The following is a 23,119-nucleotide window of genomic DNA, read 5'->3' as shown; positions in this document are numbered from 1 at the left end:
CCAACTGAGGTGCGTAGACCAAAAAAGTTTCCCAAAGGTGAAGAGCTTGAAAAAAGTCCGCACACTCAAACATCAAAGAGTCACAAGTGAGATGAAAGCAATATGAGCAATTTACTGAGTAAAAACAAGGCAAACGTTTCGGTCACATGTTGACCATTTTCAATGCCAAGCTAATGCTGCGTTCAAGTCCTCCTGGGATGTTCGTACTTACGAGTTGACAAGTCGTAATTACGACTTCAGGTGCGTTCAAGTCAGTTTAGTCGGCACAAGATGGCGGTGTACCTTCTTTTAATAAATTACAAGAAAATACAACAGGGTCTGCATTTTTTACTTGGATTTCAGCTGCGTAACAAGAATATGACCAATTTAAGTTTATAGGACAGCTAAACTATCAATTTAAACAAAAATTTACTGTCAACTACAGACGTTGCATCCATCGATTCCGCCATGTTTCTCATTGACACGCCCCCAACTCGGAAACTCTGGGCTTAAAGAACATTTCGAGTTTCCCACTCGTAATAATGACTTTGTGGTGGCGTTCATGTGCGTTCAACTCGTAAATACGATCTATCCGACATGACTTGAACGCACCATAACAATGTTAGAACTAGGAGCCATCTTAATGTGAGAAATCACATGATAATTAAAGAGATCACATGATCAATCAGAACACACACTGATCCAAAAAAAAATAAAAAATATAAAAATAAAAAAATGTTAACATATGAAAAAAAAAACGAAAAATAAATAAATAACCACAATAAGTGTACATGTAAAGCAATGGATAATCTACATCAAATTGGAGAACAATGGTTGTCTGTTGGGAGTTTAGAATCACCACCTCTTCTTGAACTGGTCGATCTCTGAATACCTGTAAATCTCATATCACTAAGTTTATGGTCAGCATCCGCAAAATGTCTGGCCACAGGAGAATGAATATCCATCCTTCTGATAGAGCTCCTGTGCTCGTTGATGCGGGTCTTTAGTTGGCGATTAGTCTTGCCAATATATTGTAGACCACATGGGCATGAAATAAGATAAATGACAAAAGATGATGAACAAGTGATGGTCTCTCTAATTTTGAATGTTTTCTGAGTGGTGGTGCTAGTGAAAGGATCCGTTTTAATTGCATTTTCACAAGCTTAACAAATCCTGCATGGGAAGAAGCCAGTGGGATGATCCAAAGTCACATATTTGTTCTCCTTAATGAAGATATCAGAACTGACTAGATGATCTCTTATGTTGCGTCCCCTATAATATGAAAAGAGGGGAGGCTCCTTGAAGATTCTATATCCAATATCATCAGCTCTCTAGTCAGTTCTGATACCTTCATTAAGTCTAAATCTTCATTAAGATTTGTCCAGCTTGTGAAAATGCAATTAAAACGGATTCTTTCACTAGCACCACCATAATAGAACGGATGGTTCTTGTTGATTGGATGAAGGCAGATCTGAATGCGAGCTTGCAGCTGATTGTAAGAAAGGGGCGGGGCTTAAGCGGAGTTTGACATTTTGATGAAAAAATATGAGGTAAAATAAATAAATAAACATGCATGGATGAATCGTTCACAATAAGATCAATAAGATACATTACAATGTAGATATAATGAATTTCCATTTCATGCCGACTTTAAACAGTAATTATTTATATTGGAAGCACTTTTTCTATACTATGAAATTCAACAGGGTCTAATCTTGTTTTGGACCCCACTGGTTTTCATTGTATGGACTAAAACCGAATGAAACATTCTTCAAAATATCTTCTTTTGTGTTGCACAGAAGTAAAAAGTCAAACCGGTTTGGAACAACATGAGGGTGAGTAAAAATGACTTAGCCTACTTTTTTTTTTTTTTGAGTGAACTATACCTTTAAGCAAAAACCCAGTTTGAACTCACTGGAATACACTTACATTTTTTTCCCCCAGATTTTTGATTTTAGAACACATATTGTTTTCATTTGTCATGCATCTCCTAGCAATGAGGCACATGTTTCTGTGTGAGTTTGTTTTCTTCAAAATGTCTTGAAAGTCTGGCAGCATGTGACCCTCAGTCATTTACTGTATGTCATTCAGTTGATCTGTAACCATTTACAAAGTCGGCAAGTGTATAATGCCTGTTTTAAAAGCAGGATGAGGTTCGTGTTGGTTATTTCAGCCTTAAGACTCATTTGTGATTTTTCTTTTTCATGGGTGATGTTTCAGTGTCATTTTAAGTCTACATTTTTAAGCAGCTGCAATATGAGATGTTAATGGTTTCAAAATAATATTAAAAAATAATATGTTTTGTAACAAATCAATCAGCCCCATCTGGAGCTCCTACACTAGGAGGCATGTGATGCTGGTGCTGACAGCCAAATGGTTCCACTTGTAAATGATGAGGAGAGAGTGGCTCCAGTCTTGCCACTTCCACTGGAGAGTGAGGATGACGCCTGTAAACACAAGTTTCGAATTCCAAGATCAGGTTTTAAAATGAACAACCAGGCTCTACCGTTCAACCCTGACACTTCAGTGAAATATATACAGTATGTAGTGGAATGATCTATACAATGCTGTGATTTAACTCTGTGTCATTCTGTTCAGCTTCTCCCGGAGTAGATTTGAATTCACCGGCGGCTAGCTGTGTCTGCTCTGTGTTGCTCATCATGTCAGCGATAATATCCTGAGCTGTATTATCGCTTTCCTCCATTATTTTCCCATTATCATTAATCTTGCTCATGTCCACGTTCTCCACTGTAGGTATCTCCTTGTCAACTGAGCTTTTCAATTCATCTATGTTGCCGTTTTCAACTGCGTTTCTCTTGAAGCTTGGCTCAATCTCATTTTTTACGGCATCTCTAATTAGCTTGTTCATATTTTCCTTGTGGTTCTCCATGCCTTTGTTTGGTTTCTGCTCAGGAGTGACTAAACCGATTTTTTTAGGTGTGCCGTTGGTGTTGCAGCAAAGTCGGGGGTCCCTTCCAAGGCTGTATCCACTCTGGAGCGTGGAGAGCGTCCGCTGGTGCGCGTCTTCCCTATGGCAGTGGTACAGCCCACGGAAGGCCGAGCGAAACTTCTGGGACATCAAGTTGTAAACGACAGGGTTGATTGCACTGTTGGCATAAATGCAGGTTCTGCAGAAGAGTAGGAACCAGGCATCAAGGTATGGCGTACTCACAAAGGAGTTAATGAGAACCAGGGTCCTATACGGCATCCACAGCAGGGCAAAGAGCACAACCACCACTGCAAGCATCTTAGTGACCTGAAGAGGTGAGAAATGATAAAAGTGGCTCTTTGGGGTTCTCCATATATAATCACATACACAGCAATGGACAATGGTTCAAAGTTCAAACATGAGTTCTTACTACCTTCAGATTGCTCAAAGCTTTCGTATGAATTCAGAACACTTCTTTTAAGTATTTCTAACACTAACAGCAAGCATGTTCCTCGTGGTCACATACTGTACTATTTTTTAACATTGTTTTCATGCCGTTAACAGTGTGAACAGATGTTCAATGTGCCAGTTTAACCTTCGTCTTTTGAATATTTTCTTTTAACAATATGAATCTTGAATATTTTATTTTAACAAGTCAGTGTTCGCATAGCAATATAATTCTGATTTTTGACAGGTTGTGTGCATTTTTAAACAGCGACAGACAAAAACAGCTTTATTTTCTTGTGCAAGGATGATAGCAGTAATTCAGTCATTTCTATTCTGTTTATTTTTATTTTATTCTACTTACACTAATGTTCAAAAGTAAAAAATATATATATAATGTTACAAATGATTTCTATTTCAAATGTTTTTTTTTACTGTCTATTCTGACTTAAATATAGGGCTAATAGTTTAAATTAGCTATAATGTAACTATAAATTCCGAAACACATTTACTGGAAAACAAATATTTACGCTTTCAAGGCATAAAAACACAAGTACACGATCAATGAAAATAATATGTGTACTGACAATGCAGCAGTTCCATGTCTTGTTAAAGCATCCATATTTAAAGATATTACTTAGAGAAAATATACATACAGGCTTAGACTGAGTGCTTTGAATTAAATTTAAAGAAATAAATCATCCTTGTCTGAATCTCAAAGAAACAACTGCATTTTACATTATCGTTGCATTAAAACAAACGAAGAAGTCCATGGCATGCAAACAGAGGGAGTGGTAGAGAGAATGACAGAGAGACAAGATGAGACATGCTCAAACATCTTCCATAAAACATCAGTCAAATATCATCTTTGTGTCCCCGGTGATGGTTAACAGGCAGACACTGCTGAACCCCTGTGAGAAGGGTGAAATATATCCACACCATGTTTTGTCTGTCAAAGAAAACAAAGCAGTCCTCCCTAGTGTGTCCTCACTCATTTCAAGTTATAAATACATACTAAAATTCATTTCATTAACATTCACAGGGACTCCTCTGGGTTCGAGCGTATTCATTGTCTCAGACAACCGGTGACAGAGACCTTCAATAATAATGACAAAATTGTCTGCACAACAAAGCATTTAATTGAAGCCGTGCGAGGCTGGGAGGAGCTCCTTTAATTAACAAAGCAGGAGATAATGACTGGCAGTGACAATTTGAATATGCATTTGAAATATCTGGTTATTGTGATTGCTTATCAATGGAAAACAAGGTCTTAACACAGCACAAACAAAGCCGGCTGCTACTCATGATTAGGTTAAATAAAGCGGAGCCTCTACTGTAGTGATGACTTTATCAGATTCATAGGAGAGATAACTTCACTCAACAACCGCGGTGGCACAGGCAACTTGAATCGTATTGAACTTTATGAAATTTGCAGATGAAGTGATCAAATAGCTGGAGGTGCGCCATAACCGAGGTACAAAAGCGGAAGAAAGGGAGTCGCTCTTATAACCTCAAAGAGCATAATCTCCAGGAGTATTAAGCATACTTGAGTGAATATCACAAATCATATTATGCAAATGTTCCGCTCAAGTGGGGCCGTCTTGAATCTCCAAGATTTTTATCTGAGGCTCACACGAGCATCTCCGCACACACACATATGTGCACTTGCGGTAAACGCAGGGATACGTGCCCGTGAGGTCACTCAATGATCTGAATTTCATGATATTATCCATTCTCATCTGTTTGACGCTCCAAATCTATCATTAAATTCATTAAATCTATATCACTGAACTATCATTAAAGTCTCTGAACCACAGAACTACAAGTATAAGTTTATCTGGCAGGGTTATTATTATATATATATAATATTATATATCAGTAAGATTTTTAGAGAAGTCTTTTCTGTTCATCATGGCTACATTTATTTGACCAAAAATACCAAAAAAAAAAACTTTTAAAATATAATTTATTTCTGTGATGCAAAGCTGAATTTTCATCATCATTACTCCAGTCTTCGGTGCATGTCACATGATCCTTCAGAAATCATTCTAATATGCTGATTTATTATCAATGTTGGAAACAGTTGTGCTGCTTAATATTTTGGAATTATTTATTATTAATATAAATATATTAATATTTATATTTGGAAACTTTTGTTACAAAAGATTTCTATTTTTAATAAACTTTATTCATCAAAGAATCCTGAAAAAAGTATCACAGTTTAAAAAAAAATAATAATATATTAACCAGCAACTGTTTACAATATTGATATTAAATCAGCATGTTAGAATGATTTCTGAAGAATCTTGTGACACTGAATACTGGAGTAATGATGCTGATGAAAATTCAGCTTTGCATCACAGAAATAAATTATATTTTAAAGTATATTAAAATATTTCACAATATTACTGTTTTTTCTGTATTTCTGATCAAATAAATGCAGCCATGATGAGCAGAAGAGACTTCTTTAAAAACATTACAAATTTTACTGATCCCAAACTTTTGAATGGCAGTGTATAGTATAGTATAGTATAGTATAGTATAGTATGTCACACTGAAGGAAGCAGCTGTCACTGTCGACTGTGTGATTGTGTACATTCATCTTCATTCAGGGCAAAGATCTTCTGAAATTCTTGGCCTTTTATTTGACTTGATGCCTTTTGTATTCTCACCGCCTGCATAGATCATATCTCTAATGTCTATGATCTATCACAGAGTCTATTATTCCAGAGTCACAACACAGCTGTGGCTGATGCAGTGATGGTAATGTAGACCAAAACAGTACCCCGATGGCCCTTAATGCCTCTCTTCTGATGAAATAGATCCTGATAATCTGCTTTATGATGATATTCTGCCATTAGGTACACTTTCACATAATAAATGATGATCTCAGATGTTTGGTCTGCATCCATATCTGTGTTTATTTGCACAAAAGAAGGTGCGCAGAGATATTATTGTGCTTTATACAGAACTCCAGACAACAAACAACTACACTTAGAAAATGTTTAGTATAAATTACTTCCATTTGGATGCTATCAGTAAAATGTGTTGATAATGGTTCCAACATGTCACCTAAACAGACTTTTTCTTATGTAATGTACAATTGGACCTTGTTCACTACACAAAACTCTGCATCTTTAATTATGCATTGTCATATAAAGCAAATCAATAGACAGGTAACAGTCATTTAGAATCTGACATAGCCGAAAAATTACTGTAAACTATATACTGGATTCTGATTGAGTGACTGATTCAAACCTTTGACTTGCAAGCAAATTCAAAGCTGTGAATTCTTTTGACTGAATCATCAAAAACAATCGGTGCCTTTAGGAGTCATTTGTTTGCGAATCGGACACCAACTTGCGCTGTGTTAGTTGTTGCATGCATGAAACACTGGCATATGCTCTTTGTGATTATATTTTAAGTTTTATGAGTGCCACCAAAAGCAGCTAGGCATAAATTATTGTCTCTTTTCTTATTTTTATGCAAAATTCTAGGCACTTGGCTTTTAAGATGCAACCAAATATAATATTAAATAATAAATATAAAAAAATACAAAAAAAAGTATTGGCTTGATTATCCAAATTTTGCCAATTAAATGTGTTACTTTAAACACTATTTTAATCTGCACCAGGAAAATATCGACACACTCTTCTCCTCACAAACTGACATTTAGTAGAGTGAAACATCATTATCATAAAATAGAGAACTGACCTTTCAAAAAACAAATGTGAGATAATAATCATAAGGCACGGTACAGGAGGGAAGAACTGCCCCTCGTTTGCCCTCGACTGCAATCTCAGTGGATATCAAAATGCGGAATTAATTGTCTAAACACAAACTTTTGTAGACACACACACCTGTTTCCGGGAAGAAAGCGCGCTCTTCGGGCGTCCCTGACGACCCGCTTTTCCGGCGTCCGCTGGTTCTTTGCAACTCCTCCTGAGAGTGGGGGCAGTTATGGTACCCGAGTCTGTTGGGTGGGGCAGAGGATTCAGGTAAAGGATTCGAGCGATGAGACCATAAAGAGCGATGGCCAGAAGCAGTGGGATCACATAGAAGATGGCGAAGTCGATCAGGTAGATGGGCAGGTAGAGGTCTCGAGAGACGCGGTAGCCGCACTGAACACGACCATCAGGGTTCACCTGGATGTCCACCAGGAACAGCCAGAGCATACAATAAACACAGGTGAAAGCCCACACCCCGGCAATGATGCGTTTGGCTCGGGATACCGTACAGACAGTTTGAGCCCTCATTGGGTGACATATGGCGATATATCTGTGGAACCGAGAGAAAATATTAATGTTTATTATATAATTGAATTAATTTAACCCAGTATTTCTCAATTAAAGACAGACCGAAGACAATAAGCGTAACATTTTTAATGAAAATAATGGATTATATATTTCATTCCAGTAATATTTCAAAAGGAATTAAATTTTTTTGAAAGGATATCATGGTACTAGACAAACTCCCCTCTAAATTACACACCGTTTATTTCTATAGAAAATAATACAAATATTAGGAACAAACATTTAATGCAATTTTTTTTTAATAATACAAAATAGAGCCAAGTTGATTAAAATTCAGTACAGGGCAGAATGGTGCAATCTCGTGGGAGAAATAAAGAAAAACATATGTACAGTAATCCTATGGTATAATCACTATGCCTTTATAGGTTCTAAATATAAAAAGGGCTGTGTGTATTCCCTAGCTGCTTGTAAGAGTATTTTCAGACATAAATACTTTTAATTGGTTTTACATTTGGATATATATTTAGAAATTATCATAGATTACTTCATCATGGCTGATTTGTAGGTTCTACCCCAAAAAATTGCTCTGTATTTTTTTCGTTTATTTCCTATGGCAGTCATTTTTGGCCACAACAATTGTAAGGGGGACTGTTTTTTTATGATCATTAAGCCTTTTGTAATTATGTCCACTTTTTGTTGTTGTTGTTGTTGTTGTATTCATATAGCAAGCACCACAATACTCACCAAGTTTCATACCATTCCAATTAAGTCAAACATATGTAAAATTAGAAATATTTTAGTACAACAAGGAGTGTTAAATATTGATATTTAAAATGCTGAAATTCTACATGGCAAAAAGTAAATAGATAAATAAATAAATAGAAAAAATAAATTAAAATGTCAGCTTGTTTGTATACATAACACATAGTAATGAGTCACAAACACAAGTAATGAGCCACAAAGACTATCAATATTCATTATTCGTGGAGCATTTTTCTTCATATTATACATATATACAGTATATATATATATATATATATATACTTTTTTTTATACGTATTTTCATATTATATTAATACAGTCTTTTACCATAAACTCTGTATCCAGCTCTAAGCCATTTAATTTCAGTTGTATGTTACTTCCTTTCATTTTAGGTCTTACCTCTCCACAGTGAAGGCTGTGATCGAACAGGAGGACACATTAATACCAAGGTACTGAAAGTAGGTGATACCCAGGCACCCAGCATGCCCGTACACCCAGGTGGCCATCAAGCTCTCAGATATGTTCGGCAGACCCGCGGCCACCAGGACCATCAGGTCAGCCACGGCCAAGCTCACCAGATAGCAGTTGGTGGGTGTATGCATGTGCCGTGTGGTAAGAACCACCAGCACGACCATGATGTTTCCCACAATGCCCACACCACACACCAGCAGCACTAGGAACACAGATACCGTCGTATACTCCAGGGACTCAGACACAGCGTCCCCGGACCCCACCAGGGAGATGTTGGTGGGGGTGTCCATTCTGGAGCTCACATTTTCTTGCATGATTAGTCCTCTTGGTGTGAGTATTGAAATACAAGATGTGAAGAAACTGGCTGAAATCAAATTGGTGGAGGAGCAAAGAAAGCAGAATAGAATCTGTTTGATATTCAAACGATTGAAATAAACTGTTCAGTTCCAGTTATTGATGTTCTTTTCTCTTATTAAGTATGTTGTTTAATTTTCTTGGCTTCAACAGCATAATCCCCACCCAGATTAATGCAAGCATCCAACCAATCGATCACTCTGGAATAAAAGATTGCAGAAGTCAGCAGGGAAAAAAAGCAAGTCTCAATCACTGTTAAGAGGATAGCTGTCTGTTAATTACTAAATAACAGTCCATTTCATCTGGCGAAAATGGTAAGGCGGCACACAGACGTGCACTGAGGTGGGAGCATCACATATTAAAATAACATGATGCAGACACAGACCTCCTACTTGTTCTCTTTACAAATATTCCCATAACACTTGCTCTAGTAAGGATTGTAGGAGACTTCCTCTGAACATTATTATACAGGATGAGAAGCTTTTAATTATTAAAATGAGACATTTTAAGTGGTGCACGGCGATAAGTGGGGAAAATCACAGAAAGACTTAAAGCCACACAGCTGCTGTGGCAAATGTCATGTTTAATATCCAAGGATGTTTAAATCAAATACAACCTTTATAACGGGTTTTTTTTTCTGCGCATTGAATTATCTTTTACAAATCTTCAAATTACCTCAATAGCTGTCTTTCAGTGTATATTGTACAAAAAGACACCAAATGGAAGAAATATCTGTTGTATACTCATCATAATGTAAGGACACAATGTTAACCACAAATAATCCTTGATAACGTATTTTAACATTAATTCTAGTCTGAAAATAGTGTTTGAAATCCATTAAAGCCACTAAATGGGGCCAAGATGTTGTTCACAGAGGCTTGAAAAATCCAGACATCTGTTGCTCTTTTCAACCGTCTCTTTGCCTTGTAAATAAGACTGCATTGCCTCTCGGGGATTTCCTAATAAATTGAGTTGGACATGATGTGAAAAGTAATTTAACTCAATCCCGACTTCCCAACCCAGCAAAACCCTGCTCAGACTTCATCTTACTCTATTTCATATTCCATTATTGCTGCTCTGGCAGTGCAGATATGGACAAGAGCACTGCGGTTTCCAATCATGTAAACTGAAGAGGAACAAAAATGTGTGTGTCCCTCTATATGTTTAGTATGCTGTCTTTGCTTGAATAAATAAATCATAGAAGGGACATGCTAGAAATTAAATTAAAAATAAATAAATAAAAATAATAATGAGTGGCTGCTTTTCAACAGAAGCACTACAATATTTGTGACATCCATAAGATTTCTGCTGTCACATACATATTAATGAGGAAAAAAAATGAACTTAAATGATTTTAGCAAATGGCTGCAATATAACAAAGAGTGAAAAATTTAAGGGGGTCTGAATACTTTCCGTACCCACTGTATATAAAAGAGAGCTCTTTCTTTTCCTTCTCTGAGCTTGCTTCAAAAATGATGGGGAGAGTCAGACGTGCTGCTATGAAACGGACTGTCAGTCACATTTGTTTAGTTCTCCTAACTGACTGTATCACTACCAGAATCCTAAATCAGCGTGGCTGTGTCTCAAATCCTAATGAGCTGCCTAACTAGACAGCATTTTGGGGCGCCACTGGCTCGTTCCAAAAATGCTACATACCGCTGTCTAAGTAGGGAACTCACTAGATTTAGGATACAGCCTAGGCTACTGTCCGTGCGAAAATCACCGTCTCTCTTATATATTTGTACCTGAACAGGAAAGCAGATGCTTCATCAATACTCTGGAAATATTTATAGTTCGAGTAAAACGAATAATTTAGAGTTCTACACAACATTTATTTTTTTTAAAGTTAGTTGTTAAAGCAACATCCAGTTTGCAAAACATTTTGGCGCCTTAAAGATTATGTGAACTTCACCTAACGTTAATCAACTCAAAAATACACACGCTCAGCTTGTAATTTTTATATCGCAATAGGCTATTACAAACGTTCAATTATATATTTTTTTTATAGAATTAGCCTATAAAAACGTTAGTAAACATTAGCACCGATCTTCTACCTGAGCAGCTTTATATATTAAAATAGACTTGAACGAAACAAGCTATAAGAATTTCAGTCTTGTAAAACGCACAGCTCTTTAACCATTGTCTTGGAAAATACTTATAGTTCATATTATATAGCCTACATACACCTTCGTCTTCAAAAATAACACTTTTAGGAATTAAGTTATGATTTAAGAAAACCACTTAAAATTAGCGTATTATGGAAACTGACATCGATAACTTCTCAAGAGAAGTAAGAGAATAAAGCGTTTCCTACCAGATCATTCTTGTAGTTTGGAACCAAAACAGCTCTCATGCAGTGTCGGCTATAAACCCCAGATGAAAAACAAAATGCACTGATATGAAGTATTTGACATGACGAGCAAATAATCTGATCTTGTACAGAAGCGCTAGTAAATGCACTATTAACTGTAAGTCTTCTGAACTGTAGGTCCCTTCATTACAATAGCGCCCCCTACTGGAAGAGTTCGCCGATAATTCGTGCGTGTGTCTTGAGTGATTTGAGGCACACTGTAGGCTGTAATTAAAGATGCATTCACAAAATATTCTACCCCTATAGTAGTGAATATTGCTTTTGAAAAATATATTTAAATAATATTTTATATAATTTTACGTGTTCCTGTATGACCTCAGTATATAAATAGCTATTGTTCCCGTGTGTATGAATGTATGCCTCAATATATTATTATGTATTGTATATTTAATATATTTATTTTCCATTGTTTCCTAATAATAATCTCATAATATTTCCTTTCTGTTACTTGTTTGTGGGGGGTGGGGGGATCATCTGGTCGCGCGTTGATGACGTCTGGGTAATGGCCGCTCTCACGGTGTAGTGCAGGGTTTATGAATTTCTCCGGTAGAGAAAAATAAGAACCCCAGACAGATCGCTCATTGTTTGAACACAGTCACCCCAAGGAAAAAGACCGGGTGACTCCCTACACTGAGACCCTGTCTCCCGAGACTCTGTGGTTTGAAAGGTGACCGAATGTGTTTTAATACGCGATGTCCGTGTGTTGTGCAGGAGGGAGCGCTTTTATTGTTGCATGAGATTTTAGCCAGTGTGCGTCGAAGAAACATCGTGCAACGCCGTAACTCGCGATTTTAGACTTAGAAAGTAACGTATGTGTTATTTAAGTACAAGCCTCGGCGTTTAAACGGCGCGATCGTTCGGAAAATGTCGGAAATGGTGTCGTTTTGTAGTGTGCGGGCAGGATTCGGGCCTGTTAGCCGCATCGCCATCAACGAGCTCTCCCGTTAAAGATTAAGCGGCTAGTAAGACATGTGTCGGTCTTCCTCTCATGAATCCATTGCCTTAAATCTGAGAAGGTAAACAAGTTCCAGATGATTCAATGATTGGCCTTTGTGTGTTATGGAAAAGTTTGTTTATTTGTTAAGTTTTGAATGCGGTTAAGCTATTTTACGTTAGCAGGCTAATATAGAGGTGTTGTTATGGAAGAACTAGTAGGGTAATTAATTCGTTTTAATATGGACTTTGTTTATGCAGAAGTACCTTACATAAAATCATCATGGTATAGATTTTACCTAAATAACATTGATATTAAAGTTATTGTTGCTACAATAAAAACTGTTAGCTTTGTATAAGACTTTCATTCAAATATAAAGTGACAAGTGTTCTGAAAGGCAGTTTAATATGTAAGATATCAACCGCAGTAAAGCTTATTTTCTGTAATTTTACAAACGCCATTTAATTTTTACTATTTGAACAACGTTAACATTTTAAAAAACTTACAAGTAAATATTTGTAATTGTCTTATATTTAGTATCAAGTCAACACTCAGAGGGTTCAAGCATTGACTTTATTTTTGTTGTTTTATCTTTTTTATATATGGTATACATTTTTTTTGTAAATGCATATTTTTTTATTTAATGATTAATTTTTTTTTTAAATCACATGCCAAATATATATTTGCTAAATTTGTTGTAAGCAGTGTTTTAGGATGTCAATATTTAAAATAAAATGAAGGCATATTTTAATGGAAACATATGTTGTTATTATAAATGTTATTCTGTATTTTAATAAATATATATTTTTATTAAAAATAATACATTAATGTTAATTAAAATATTACAATGCAAATAAGTATTTATTAAATTTGTTATAAATGTGTCAGGCTTCCAGGAGTGCAGTGTCCCTAGTTGTGTAAAAACTGTCGCTGTGATAAAGTTCAGTTTGTTATGTTTAGATTTTTCCCATGTAGGCCTATACCTACAAAAATATAGGTTTTATTTTAATAAGTGTTGTAATTATGCGGAGTGGGTCTTAGAGGGTCTGTTAACTTAGTCTTTTTTTTCTGTACTAACTGTTTGGCTGATGTTGAATGTCTGCTTCAGAGTTCTTGCAGATGGATACGCCAGAGAGCCCCACCCAGTCCCCACAATCTCCTGAGGAGGAGGAGAAGGGTCTCTCCGAAAACGAGCTGCTGGAGTCGCCCGAGTCCCCAGCAGAAGTAGACAAGGGAGTTTCAGACAGTGAGCTTTTGAATGATGATGAAAATGAAGTACAGGAGGGTGAAGGAGACTCAGACTTTGAGGATGGAGACAGGGTAGCAGCTGGAGGAGAAGATCCTGAGGAGGTGTCAGACCTGGAAGACTACAAGATAGGCAGGGAGGAGAGGGAAGATTTCCACCAACAAGACCTCGGTTTGACGGTCCGAGGAAGCAGACAGAATGCTAGCCAGTCTCCTGAAGAGGAGATCCTTGAGACGCCGAGATCACCTGATCCTGACTCGCCAGGACCAGAACACGAGCGACCTTTCACCCCAGCAGAAGAGGAGCGAGACGAGGAGGATGAGGCAACCACCAAGTCTGGCCTCGGCCGTGCTGAGCTTGAGGAAGAGGATGATGAGGAAGAGAGAAGACGACGGAGGCGGGCGGCGATGGTAGTGAGTGATTTGAAGGACGAATCTTCCGTGTCCAGAGATCTGGATGAACATGAGCTGGATTATGACGAGGAGGTTCCAGAAGAGCCGAGTGCTGCTGCACCTGAGGAGGACGAGGCTGAGAAGGGTCCCGCCAGGGAGGATGGAGAAGATGAGGAAGAGGATGATGAAGAGGAGGAGAAAAGACGGAAGAAAAAGGAAAGAAAACCAATTCTGCCCCCAGATAACAAAGACACACCGCTGAGAAAATCTGTGGACTCAAGGGAAGGAGGCAGGAGAGATTCATTCCGTGATAAAAAGAAAGACGAAGATGATGGAGAGATTGATGAGGGAGAGATAGATGTAAGTATGTTGAAATCATTTGTGATTGGCATATGAAAATTGGAGCTGTTCGATCTCAGTTCGCCACTGCAGAGCAAATTATTACAGTTTTTTTCATATTGGTTTTTCGCTGCTAAAACCCATTGCTTTTGAACTTTATAGTCATCATTTTTTATTTTTATGGAAACCAAGAATAAGTTTGTTTTTGCATGACGCATAGAATTTTGTTTTTGAATGACCAGGCCACAACAGTAGAGGGAGCAATTGATTGCAGTATCTTTTAATTTTTCTAGAATGGAAAAGAAATGACACAATGCTGCTAAATCAGAAAGTATTTTAACTTTAAATTTGAAGTGATCACCTAATTGACTCATTTTAATAATATGTAAATAAAATATAGAATTACTATTCAAAAGTTTGGGGTCAGCAAGATTTTTTAATGTTCTTGAAAAAAGTCTGTTATTCTCACCAAGGCTGCATTTATTTAATTAACATTACAATGAAAACAGTCAAATTGTGAAATATTATTAAAATAACAGTTTTATTTCAATACATTTTAGAAAGTAGTTTTCATTGTCAAGCGATCCTTCAGAAATCATTTTAATATGATGATTTGGTGCTCAAGTAGTATTTTCTTATTTACAATGTTGAAAACAGATGGGCTGCGTAATATTTTTTGTGGAAACCATGATACATATTTTCCAGATTTTTTGATAAATAGAAAGTTCAAAAGATCAGCATATATTTGAAATCGATTTTTTTTTTACATTGCAAAAGTATTTACTGTCACTCACTTATAAGCAATTTAATGTATCCTTGCAAAATAAATCTTACTTACCCTAAACTTTTAAACAGTAAATCACCTACTTTGGTTTAGAATAAAAAACTTAAATAACTAGTCATTAATAAGTGCTATAGTAAGTTTTTCTGTTATTTTTTTAGGATGATGATCTTGAAGAGGGGGAGGTGAAGGACCCCATGGACAGGAAGATCAGACCCCGACCCATCTGCAGGTTTTTCATGAAAGGTAGTTCTTCATTCATGTGATTTCCTGAATGGTTTAAATCTGCTGATACATCTTTTCTACTTTTAAAATGGTGTTTTTATGTAGCCCAAGGCGATAATCGACAGTGTGTTATCATCAAGGAAAATTGTTCCAATTTGAAAAGCGTGACATTTGCATTTAGTTTGTTGTTCAACAGCTGCCTAAATTTCAACAGTAGGGGGATTTAAAGGGGTCATATGATGCTGCTAAAAAGAACATTACGTTACAGATCTTCTTTATGCACCAAGAGCTTGTAACACTCCAAAGAGAAAGGAAAAATTGAAATCGCATCATATGACCCCTTTAAATTCAATGCAGTATATTTCCTATGAGCAAATTTGTCTTCAGAGCACATACTCAAAACAGTGGGTGGCTTTGATGTTGATGCTTTGATGTCATTATTTTAACATTTTAAAACTCTCAATATATTTTTAAATATCGCAATGGCTTCTGTGTGGTCTCTGACAGGTAACTGCACATGGGGCATGATCTGTAGGTTCATCCATCCAGGAGTCAATGATAAAGGCAACTACTCCCTCATCTCCAAGCCAGATCCCTTCTCTCCTAACGGAGCACCTCCTGGAGGAGGAGGCCCTCACCCCCTCATGCCTGCCAACCCCTGGGTATGCACCCTTTGTAATTAATTTTCTACTATTTTGTTTCTTCCTGAATTAAAATGAGGTTTAAATTTCAATTCAACATTTGAATCTTGTTTTCTTCCAGGGAGCCCCTGCCGTAGAAGAGTTGCCTCCCCCTCCACCTCCTCTAGATCCTCCGGTGGAGAGCGCCTGGGAAAGAGGCCTTAGACATGCCAAAGAGGTACAGATATCACCACCATACGTTTTAAAATTGTTTTGAGTCCACAATTTAAAAAGTTTCATTTCTAGGTAATGTTATATTGTCTATGGGTTTTTTGAGGGGAACTCGTCTATTCAAATGAGTCTGTATGTTCTGCAGTGGTTTTGTAATCACAAAAGTGTCAACTTTGTAAAACTGAGATAACATGATATATGTATTTTGATACTCTTACTGTGCTAAAAATACGATGCTTTCATTACTGTGGGGAGGATTTGTTAGACAAAGTTGCCAGTTGAATTGAATAACTGAGAGCCTTGATCTAGCTTGTTCTCAAAAAACATTCCCTTAGGTTTTGAAGAAAGCCACCATTCGTAAAGAGCAGGAACCAGATTTTGAGGAAAAACGTTTCACCGTAACCATAGGTGAAGATGATCGAGACTTTGACAAAGAAAATGACTTCTTCAGGGAACGCGGCTATCGTATAACCAGAGAGATCAGAGATGCTGGGTACGAAACAATGACTTATCAGAAACTTAATCAGAGTGTGATCTCTTCCATTTGTTGTCTTTGTTTCTGATGAAGTTCAAATGTGGTTGTGGCTAGTTTACATACTTAAAGGTAATTGTCATCCATCTAAAACTATTTGTTAATAGCATTTTGATCATTCTTATGCATATTATTTTCCAGGACCTAGTTATGTTTTTGACTATGTGGAATTTCTGTTCTTGAAAAAAAATAATTTGTCACACCGAAAGACCATTTAAAATAGAAAAATTAATTCATGTAAATTTTATTAATTCATGTAAATTAAGGTAAATTATTCTTGTTGATTTAAAAAAAAAAAAAGCTAATGGACATAAGCTCTGACCCATACTGTAATGTTTTTGCCCTTTTCTCTTTCTGCATTGCAGTGATATTGAGTTCAGAGATCCAGGTTATGCGTGAGTATCATAAATGAATGAACCCCCCTAAAATACACAGTGTAACCCACTACATGTTAATTTGTGCTCTCATTATTTATTTAAACCACAGTTTATCACTTTTCCCAACTGTACATTTATAACCATTTCTGTGGTAGTGAACCGTATGACGACCCATACTATGATTATGAGATGGAAGCTTTTTGGCGAGGAGGCCAGTATGAGAATTTCCGAGTGCAGTACACAGAGACCCCACTGCCATACTACCCTGTGAGTACATACTAATGCAGCATTCAGCTGTTTTACTTTCTTTTTTACTATTATTTCTTCCAAAGTGCTTTAAGTTACTGATGCCGGGTCATTTAAATATTTACAGTGTGTATGCACATGATGTGTAGGCCAAATTAAATGACAGACAATAAAGTTGACAACAAAGTACGTTTATCATACAAAAACGTTGAGTGTTCAGTGCTGCATTTGATCAGAATCGAGTGTTCCTGAGAGACATGTACCTGTATTTGTACTACTAAACAACTGGGATTCTTTTTTTGTTTGCATCAGGACCGAGAGCGGGAACGAGATCCACGCGAGCGCCACCGTGAGAGGGAACGGGAGCGTGAGAGAGACCACCGTGAGCGGGAGCGCAGACAGAGAGAGCGAGAAAGGGAGAGAGAGCGGGAACGGGAGAAGGAGAGCCGGCGCAGAAAGGAGGAATGGGAGAGGGATCGTCTGAAACGGGATGAAAAAGAGGGACGGCCTAGAGAGCGGCCTCCCAGAGAGCCACGGGAGAAAAAGGATGAGAAGGAGAAGCCACTCAAACCACGTTCACCCACGAACATGCCACCCAGGTGAGATTAAACTTTCTACTTGACACTAGACTCAGTGTTAGGTGGGATGCTAAGAGGTCACAGACCGTCTGATGCATATTGCGTACTAAAATCACAAATGTGTCGAAATCCATTTTTAATTTGGTTGCCCGGCTGCTATGCAACCTTTGGGGTGTACAGGTTTTTAGTCTGTAAAGTCATTTTCATTTAAAGTCTGCTGCGATAAATGGACTCGAATGTGTGCCGTTTGTAAAGTTCATGTTCAGTTGGTACTTAGTTTGGGATGGAAATTCTGACCACAAAATCTACATGCATTTCCACTCTTTTCTTTGGTGTTGTCTGTGCAATCATTCACTGAGTCGGCTGCATTTTAAATTCAGTGATTTAAATTCCCCTTTGTTGCATGCTGGTCTGTCGTTGTGATAGGATCAAGTTCAGACTTAATTGACACAAACAGCAGCTTTTGTTTTGCATGCTGTTCTTATTGGCTCTTTTCTGTCTAAGTGAGAAGTTTCTTTTCATATCATTTTTTCTAAATAGTGCTTAATATGAGTATGCCAAATCTTCATTTCTGGTACTGAAAATCCATCTTTTAAAAAGTGTAACTGAAGCTTAAATTTAGTGGGTAAAATGTAGATAAAATAATACTTTTAATATTTTTTTTGTTTTCACCCATTCAAACTGAAGACACTAGCACAAGGTTCTTCTTTGTAGTTGCTGTATCTATTATAGCCATTACGTTTAAAGTCCCCATAAAATCAAAATTTAAGTTTTTTGGGTGTTAGTATCAATATGTTAGGTTATCTATAAGGCAGTGTGCTCCAAAACAGTGACATAATTCGCATTTAGAAGATATAAGCATTCAAAGCTTGCAGTTCGTCACTTCCGTCACTTCCAAAATCGTAACGATTTTTTTGACGTCACATCGTACTTCAGCTTCTCATCAAACTTTGTCCAATCAAATGCTCTCTAGAATCCGAAGCGCCCGCCCCCTACACTATAAAATAGACGCTGAAGCCGTGGCTGAAATTGGTCACTTGTCCACAGAATTAGTATTTTCTGTACAGTGAATGGCACCTAGTGCACTATATAGGGGACAGGGAACGATTCAAAGAGTGTAAATATATGCTTTCCGTTGAGGAAAAAAAGAAGTCTGGTTTCGCGCTGTGTCACGCTAACCACCGCACACATACTCCGCTCCGGTCCAGAGACACGATAGCACGGAGCGGATCACATGCGCAAACCACAAAATGTATCGGAGCTATTTGAATTCTACACAGAATGCTATATTTTATAGCAATATGGATGAGATTGTGGCTGGCATACCCTGTCAAATGGAGCTTTACAGAGCTCAACGGCTCTAGCCCAAGCTGTGATATAAACGAACGCTATTGGCTATTTTAAAGGGGCTGGGGGCTGCTTGATATGTCCCGCCCTGTCTTCCTGTTTCAGTTAAAATGACGTCAACACATTGCTGCGTGTTTCTAAGCATTTCAGGGGACCTTTAAGCTCTCAGAGAACTTCAGAGACTTTTAACAATATTTTTATTTATTTAAATTAATTTTGATACAGATTATGCCGTGTTTAGGGGGATATGAAGTACTTTTTATCCATTAACCACAAACAATTCCTCAACTAAATCATTAGCATGCTTTTGAAATATTGAAAAGAAAAAAAACTTTTATGATGATCAAAATTAAATATTTAAGTTGTTTCTGGATATTGATCTAGGTGTTAGGGGCAGAATTCTCCCATCTGCTGGTTACAGAAAAATCTGTAGGAAATACAGTTTTTTTTCAAAAGAGGAGAAAGTGGCGCGGACTGTGTTTTCCATGCATTTTTAGACGCAACAGGTTTCATCATCTTGGGCGGATAAAAAAGTATAAGAGGATAAAAATAATGAAAAGCAAACATGTTACCAAATATAAATGCTTTCATACATGCATTCATTCATTCATACTTGGGCGGTCGTTAATATACTTGGACGGCCCACCCATGTAAAGTCTGTGTGCGGGAAGCACTGGTGTCCTGTTGGTTTTATTTCCCTTCACAGTAATTTCTTCATTGCTGTATTCAATTGCATAACCAGAGACTCAGATTGCATATTTGATTATGGTCACTTTATGGGAAATTTCCAGGAGAGATTGTATCTCATAGCCACACCAGTGCTGCTCTTTTGACCCTCTATGTCATGTCGGCTCTCATTTTTCCTAGATAAAAAAATAGTTTTTGGCATTAATTAAGCCAAAATTCCACACAACATGGACACATTTCCGGCTCACTTGTATTCTCAGAATTCCACAATGGGAGACCGTGACATGCATGTGAATATGTCCCATGATACTTGCACAGAGTCATTTACCAGGCAGTGTAGGGAGAGATTCACGCCTACTTGATTTGTTTGACTTCAAAGAACACTGTTGCATCTCAGATTTCTAAACTATATATCATACAGCCCATTTAGTGTGAACAATTAGCTCGGCTTAAAACTTGCACGATCATACTTTCTGCCCTTGTGACTGATCTATAAACATGGAGTTTCAGTTCCCCTGAGCACATCTGATTTGGTTAGTGAAGTGCTTCGTGTTTCATTGAGAGTGCTGGATACTCTATACAGCATTGTTATTTGTGTAGAAAATAAGGCCTGTCTGCTTATGTGCAATAACACTACCTTAGCACCACTCAGATCCAATTTAATGTTTTATTAAATTACATTATATTGGTCCCAAATTGTTGTCAGTGTACTGTACATAATAACTTCACCCTAGGCTGGAAGATTGTGTATTGTGGTGTGATTGTGTGTTGTATCCGATATGTGTCTGCTTTTATTCTTACTACCGGTCAAAAGGTTGGAATAATGAAAATTTATTCTAATGTTTTTGAAGGAAGTCTCTTAAGTTCACAAAGGCAAAAATACATTATATAATAACTGAAGATAACTTAGCACTAACTCAGCATATTAAAATGATTTCTGAAAATTCAGCTTTGCCATCACAGGAATAAATTACATACATACATACACACACATACATATATATTAGGGATGCACCGAATGTTTGGCAACCGAAATTATTCGGCCGAAAATAGCGGAAAGACCGAATAAATTGTACCGAACAAAGACGTGACGTGATCAAATAGAGGCGTGCGCTAATGCAGCAAACATGACGGCAGTGTGGAAACATTTAAGGCTGTCTGAGAAAGACGCAAAAATCATTACAAGCACCGACAGCGAGAGACTGTTTAGTACTGCATCGCATGTCTTCGATGAGAAGAGGAAGGGTGGTTGTTGCTGGTTACTGTATGATGATTAAAATCGCGAAATGCCCTTAAACAATTAAATAAACTGCAGAATGTTATGTTTTCTAATACACGCAGGAATTGCACGTTCAAACAGCGCTGCACGAGCTCGCGGCGGCAGGGTTCAAAGTCCAAAGCACGAGGGAAATCTGCACTGAAACTGTGTTACTCGTCAGCTGCTCAGTAAAATTTTTATGAATTTTTACAAGGCATGTGACAATACGATACGTGCAACAAACGTCTTCCCAAATTCGTAATGAGAATCATTTGTCAACAAAAAGAAGCACTGAGGTCTTCCTGTGGGTTTCTGCCAAAATAAAAGTTGAGAAAATTCATAAATGTTATTGTCATTTTACTGTTGTTCTGTAAAAGAAAATAATAATTACAACAGCTCTATTAATACATTTATTGTAACATTTACACATAGTGTTCAGACTATGATCTATAATATTTTCTAATGTTTTAAAATAAGTCTTTTCTGCTCATCAAGGCTGCATTTATTTGTACAGTAAAAAATACATGCCTGATTTAAGAAGGGGGTCTAAAAAATGGCCAAAAAATATTATTTTACTAACTTATTAATTTTAAGTTAAGTTGTGTTTTATTGGTATAATGTCTGCTAGAATGTTAAAAAATTTTCAGTTTTAAGTAAATATTTGTAAATTGTTTTGTAAATGTGCCCAGTGTTTAATTTTGTTTGGCTTCGGCCAAGAATTTTCATTTCGGTGCATCCCTAATATATATATATATGTAATATAGGAAAAACATATATACGTGTGTGTGTGTATAGAAAACAGTTCTTTTAAACTGTAATAATATTTAAGAATATTACAGTTTTTATTGTGTGTTTGATCAAATAAATGCAGCCTTGATGAGCATAAGAGACTTCTTTCAAAAACATTAAAAATATTCATTATTCTAAACTTTTGACTGTTAGTGTATAATGTTTGTTTGCGCAGACTGACATACTGTATTAGTAGCTTAACCAGTTGGCTCAACTAGAGTTTGAGATCTCTTTGTCTGACCTGATGAAGACAGGAATTGTACAGGAAACCTGTTTTAAAGGTAATTATTTTTTCTCAGTGGCGTGGATTAGCAGTTATTTTGTTTCATGTGTGTAATTGTGCTAATCAAGGTAGGATTTGTTTTTTAATATCCTCATAAAACTTGTCAATGCAGTGTGGAAATAAAGCCTCTGCAGCTAGCAAATGTTGCATGATTTTGGAATTACTACATTAGCTTTGTATTACTACATCACGGGTGAAAGTTTGATCCATTTGCTACCTCTTGTAATGACGTTAATGATTGTGAACACTGATTATAGTAGTAAGCACGTGATCATGAAATGAGGGAATTTTTCGGCCTGGCAAAGTGATGAAGGAAGGAAATCATTAAATGTGGATGATCACAGTTTGATCCATTTCCCAGGCGTGGTGAACACAGGAATGTGAGCTTAGATTGACACTGTTTGCTCGCAAACAACTCCGTGTGACTTTGAAAGGTGTGCATGATCACCATTTCAGGCTTTACCTGAATGTGTCAAGGCAAGTGTAAGATTCAGTTTGATTCGTTTAAGGAAATTGACATTTGAAATAGCAATAATGGAAATGCAACGGCATTTCATAGCTTTGGCAGTCACTGAAACTACCTAAATACTGCATTTGACTGATACTCCACTTGAACTGATACTGATATGACCAAGCCCTTAGTTCACGATATAAGTAAATGTTTTTCACTATATATATATATATATATATA

The 23,119-nt window shown here is 37.0% G+C and overlaps 2 protein-coding genes across 6 annotated transcripts in view; one reads left to right on the top strand and one right to left on the bottom strand.

The window, feature by feature from the left end:
- Positions 1–1,997: 1,997 nt before the first annotated feature.
- LOC107672195 (thyrotropin-releasing hormone receptor-like) lies at positions 1,998–9,300 on the bottom strand. The gene is made up of 3 exons (XM_016465288.1): positions 8,767–9,300; positions 7,213–7,630; positions 1,998–3,235 (listed from the first exon to the last, which is right to left on the bottom strand). Exons 1-3 carry the CDS (start codon positions 9,150–9,152, stop codon positions 2,537–2,539), a joined length of 1,503 nt encoding a protein of 500 aa, XP_016320774.1. The 5' UTR covers positions 9,153–9,300; the 3' UTR covers positions 1,998–2,536.
- A 2,741-nt stretch (positions 9,301–12,041) lies between these two features.
- LOC107672267 (zinc finger CCCH domain-containing protein 18-like) overlaps positions 12,042–23,119 on the top strand; it is a 27,094-nt gene continuing 16,016 nt past the window's right edge. For 4 of the 5 annotated variants that reach the window (XM_016465395.1, XM_016465394.1, XM_016465393.1 and 1 more), the window contains exons 1-9: positions 12,042–12,230; positions 13,606–14,495; positions 15,417–15,501; positions 15,988–16,142; positions 16,243–16,338; positions 16,667–16,824; positions 17,229–17,258; positions 17,396–17,507; positions 17,799–18,085. In XM_016465395.1, the coding sequence (XP_016320881.1) occupies positions 13,617–14,495; positions 15,417–15,501; positions 15,988–16,142; positions 16,243–16,338; positions 16,667–16,824; positions 17,229–17,258; positions 17,396–17,507; positions 17,799–18,085 (1,802 nt within the window). In that variant the 5' untranslated portion in view covers positions 12,042–12,230; positions 13,606–13,616. The other variant, XM_016465392.1, reaches the window with a different exon arrangement.

This window comes from Sinocyclocheilus anshuiensis, unplaced genomic scaffold, assembly GCF_001515605.1.
Source record: "Sinocyclocheilus anshuiensis isolate Anshui unplaced genomic scaffold, SAMN03320099.WGS_v1.1 scaffold997, whole genome shotgun sequence".
Taxonomy (NCBI): domain Eukaryota; kingdom Metazoa; phylum Chordata; class Actinopteri; order Cypriniformes; family Cyprinidae; genus Sinocyclocheilus; species Sinocyclocheilus anshuiensis.
The sequence above is the reverse complement of the archived record's forward strand: the minus strand, read 5'-3'. Positions and strand labels throughout refer to the sequence as shown.

Bases quoted from the DNA above. Each gene is read 5' to 3' on its own strand.
- LOC107672195 (XM_016465288.1), bottom strand. From the start codon at position 9,152: ATGCAAGAAAATGTGAGCTCCAGAATGGACACCCCCACCAACATCTCC. The intron at 7,631-8,766 runs GTAAGACCTAAA...TCGGTTCCACAG, and splicing joins ACAGCCTTCACTGTGGAGAG to ATATATCGCCATATGTCACC. The intron at 3,236-7,212 runs GTGTGTGTGTCT...TCACCTCTTCAG, and splicing joins CGCTTTCTTCCCGGAAACAG to GTCACTAAGATGCTTGCAGT.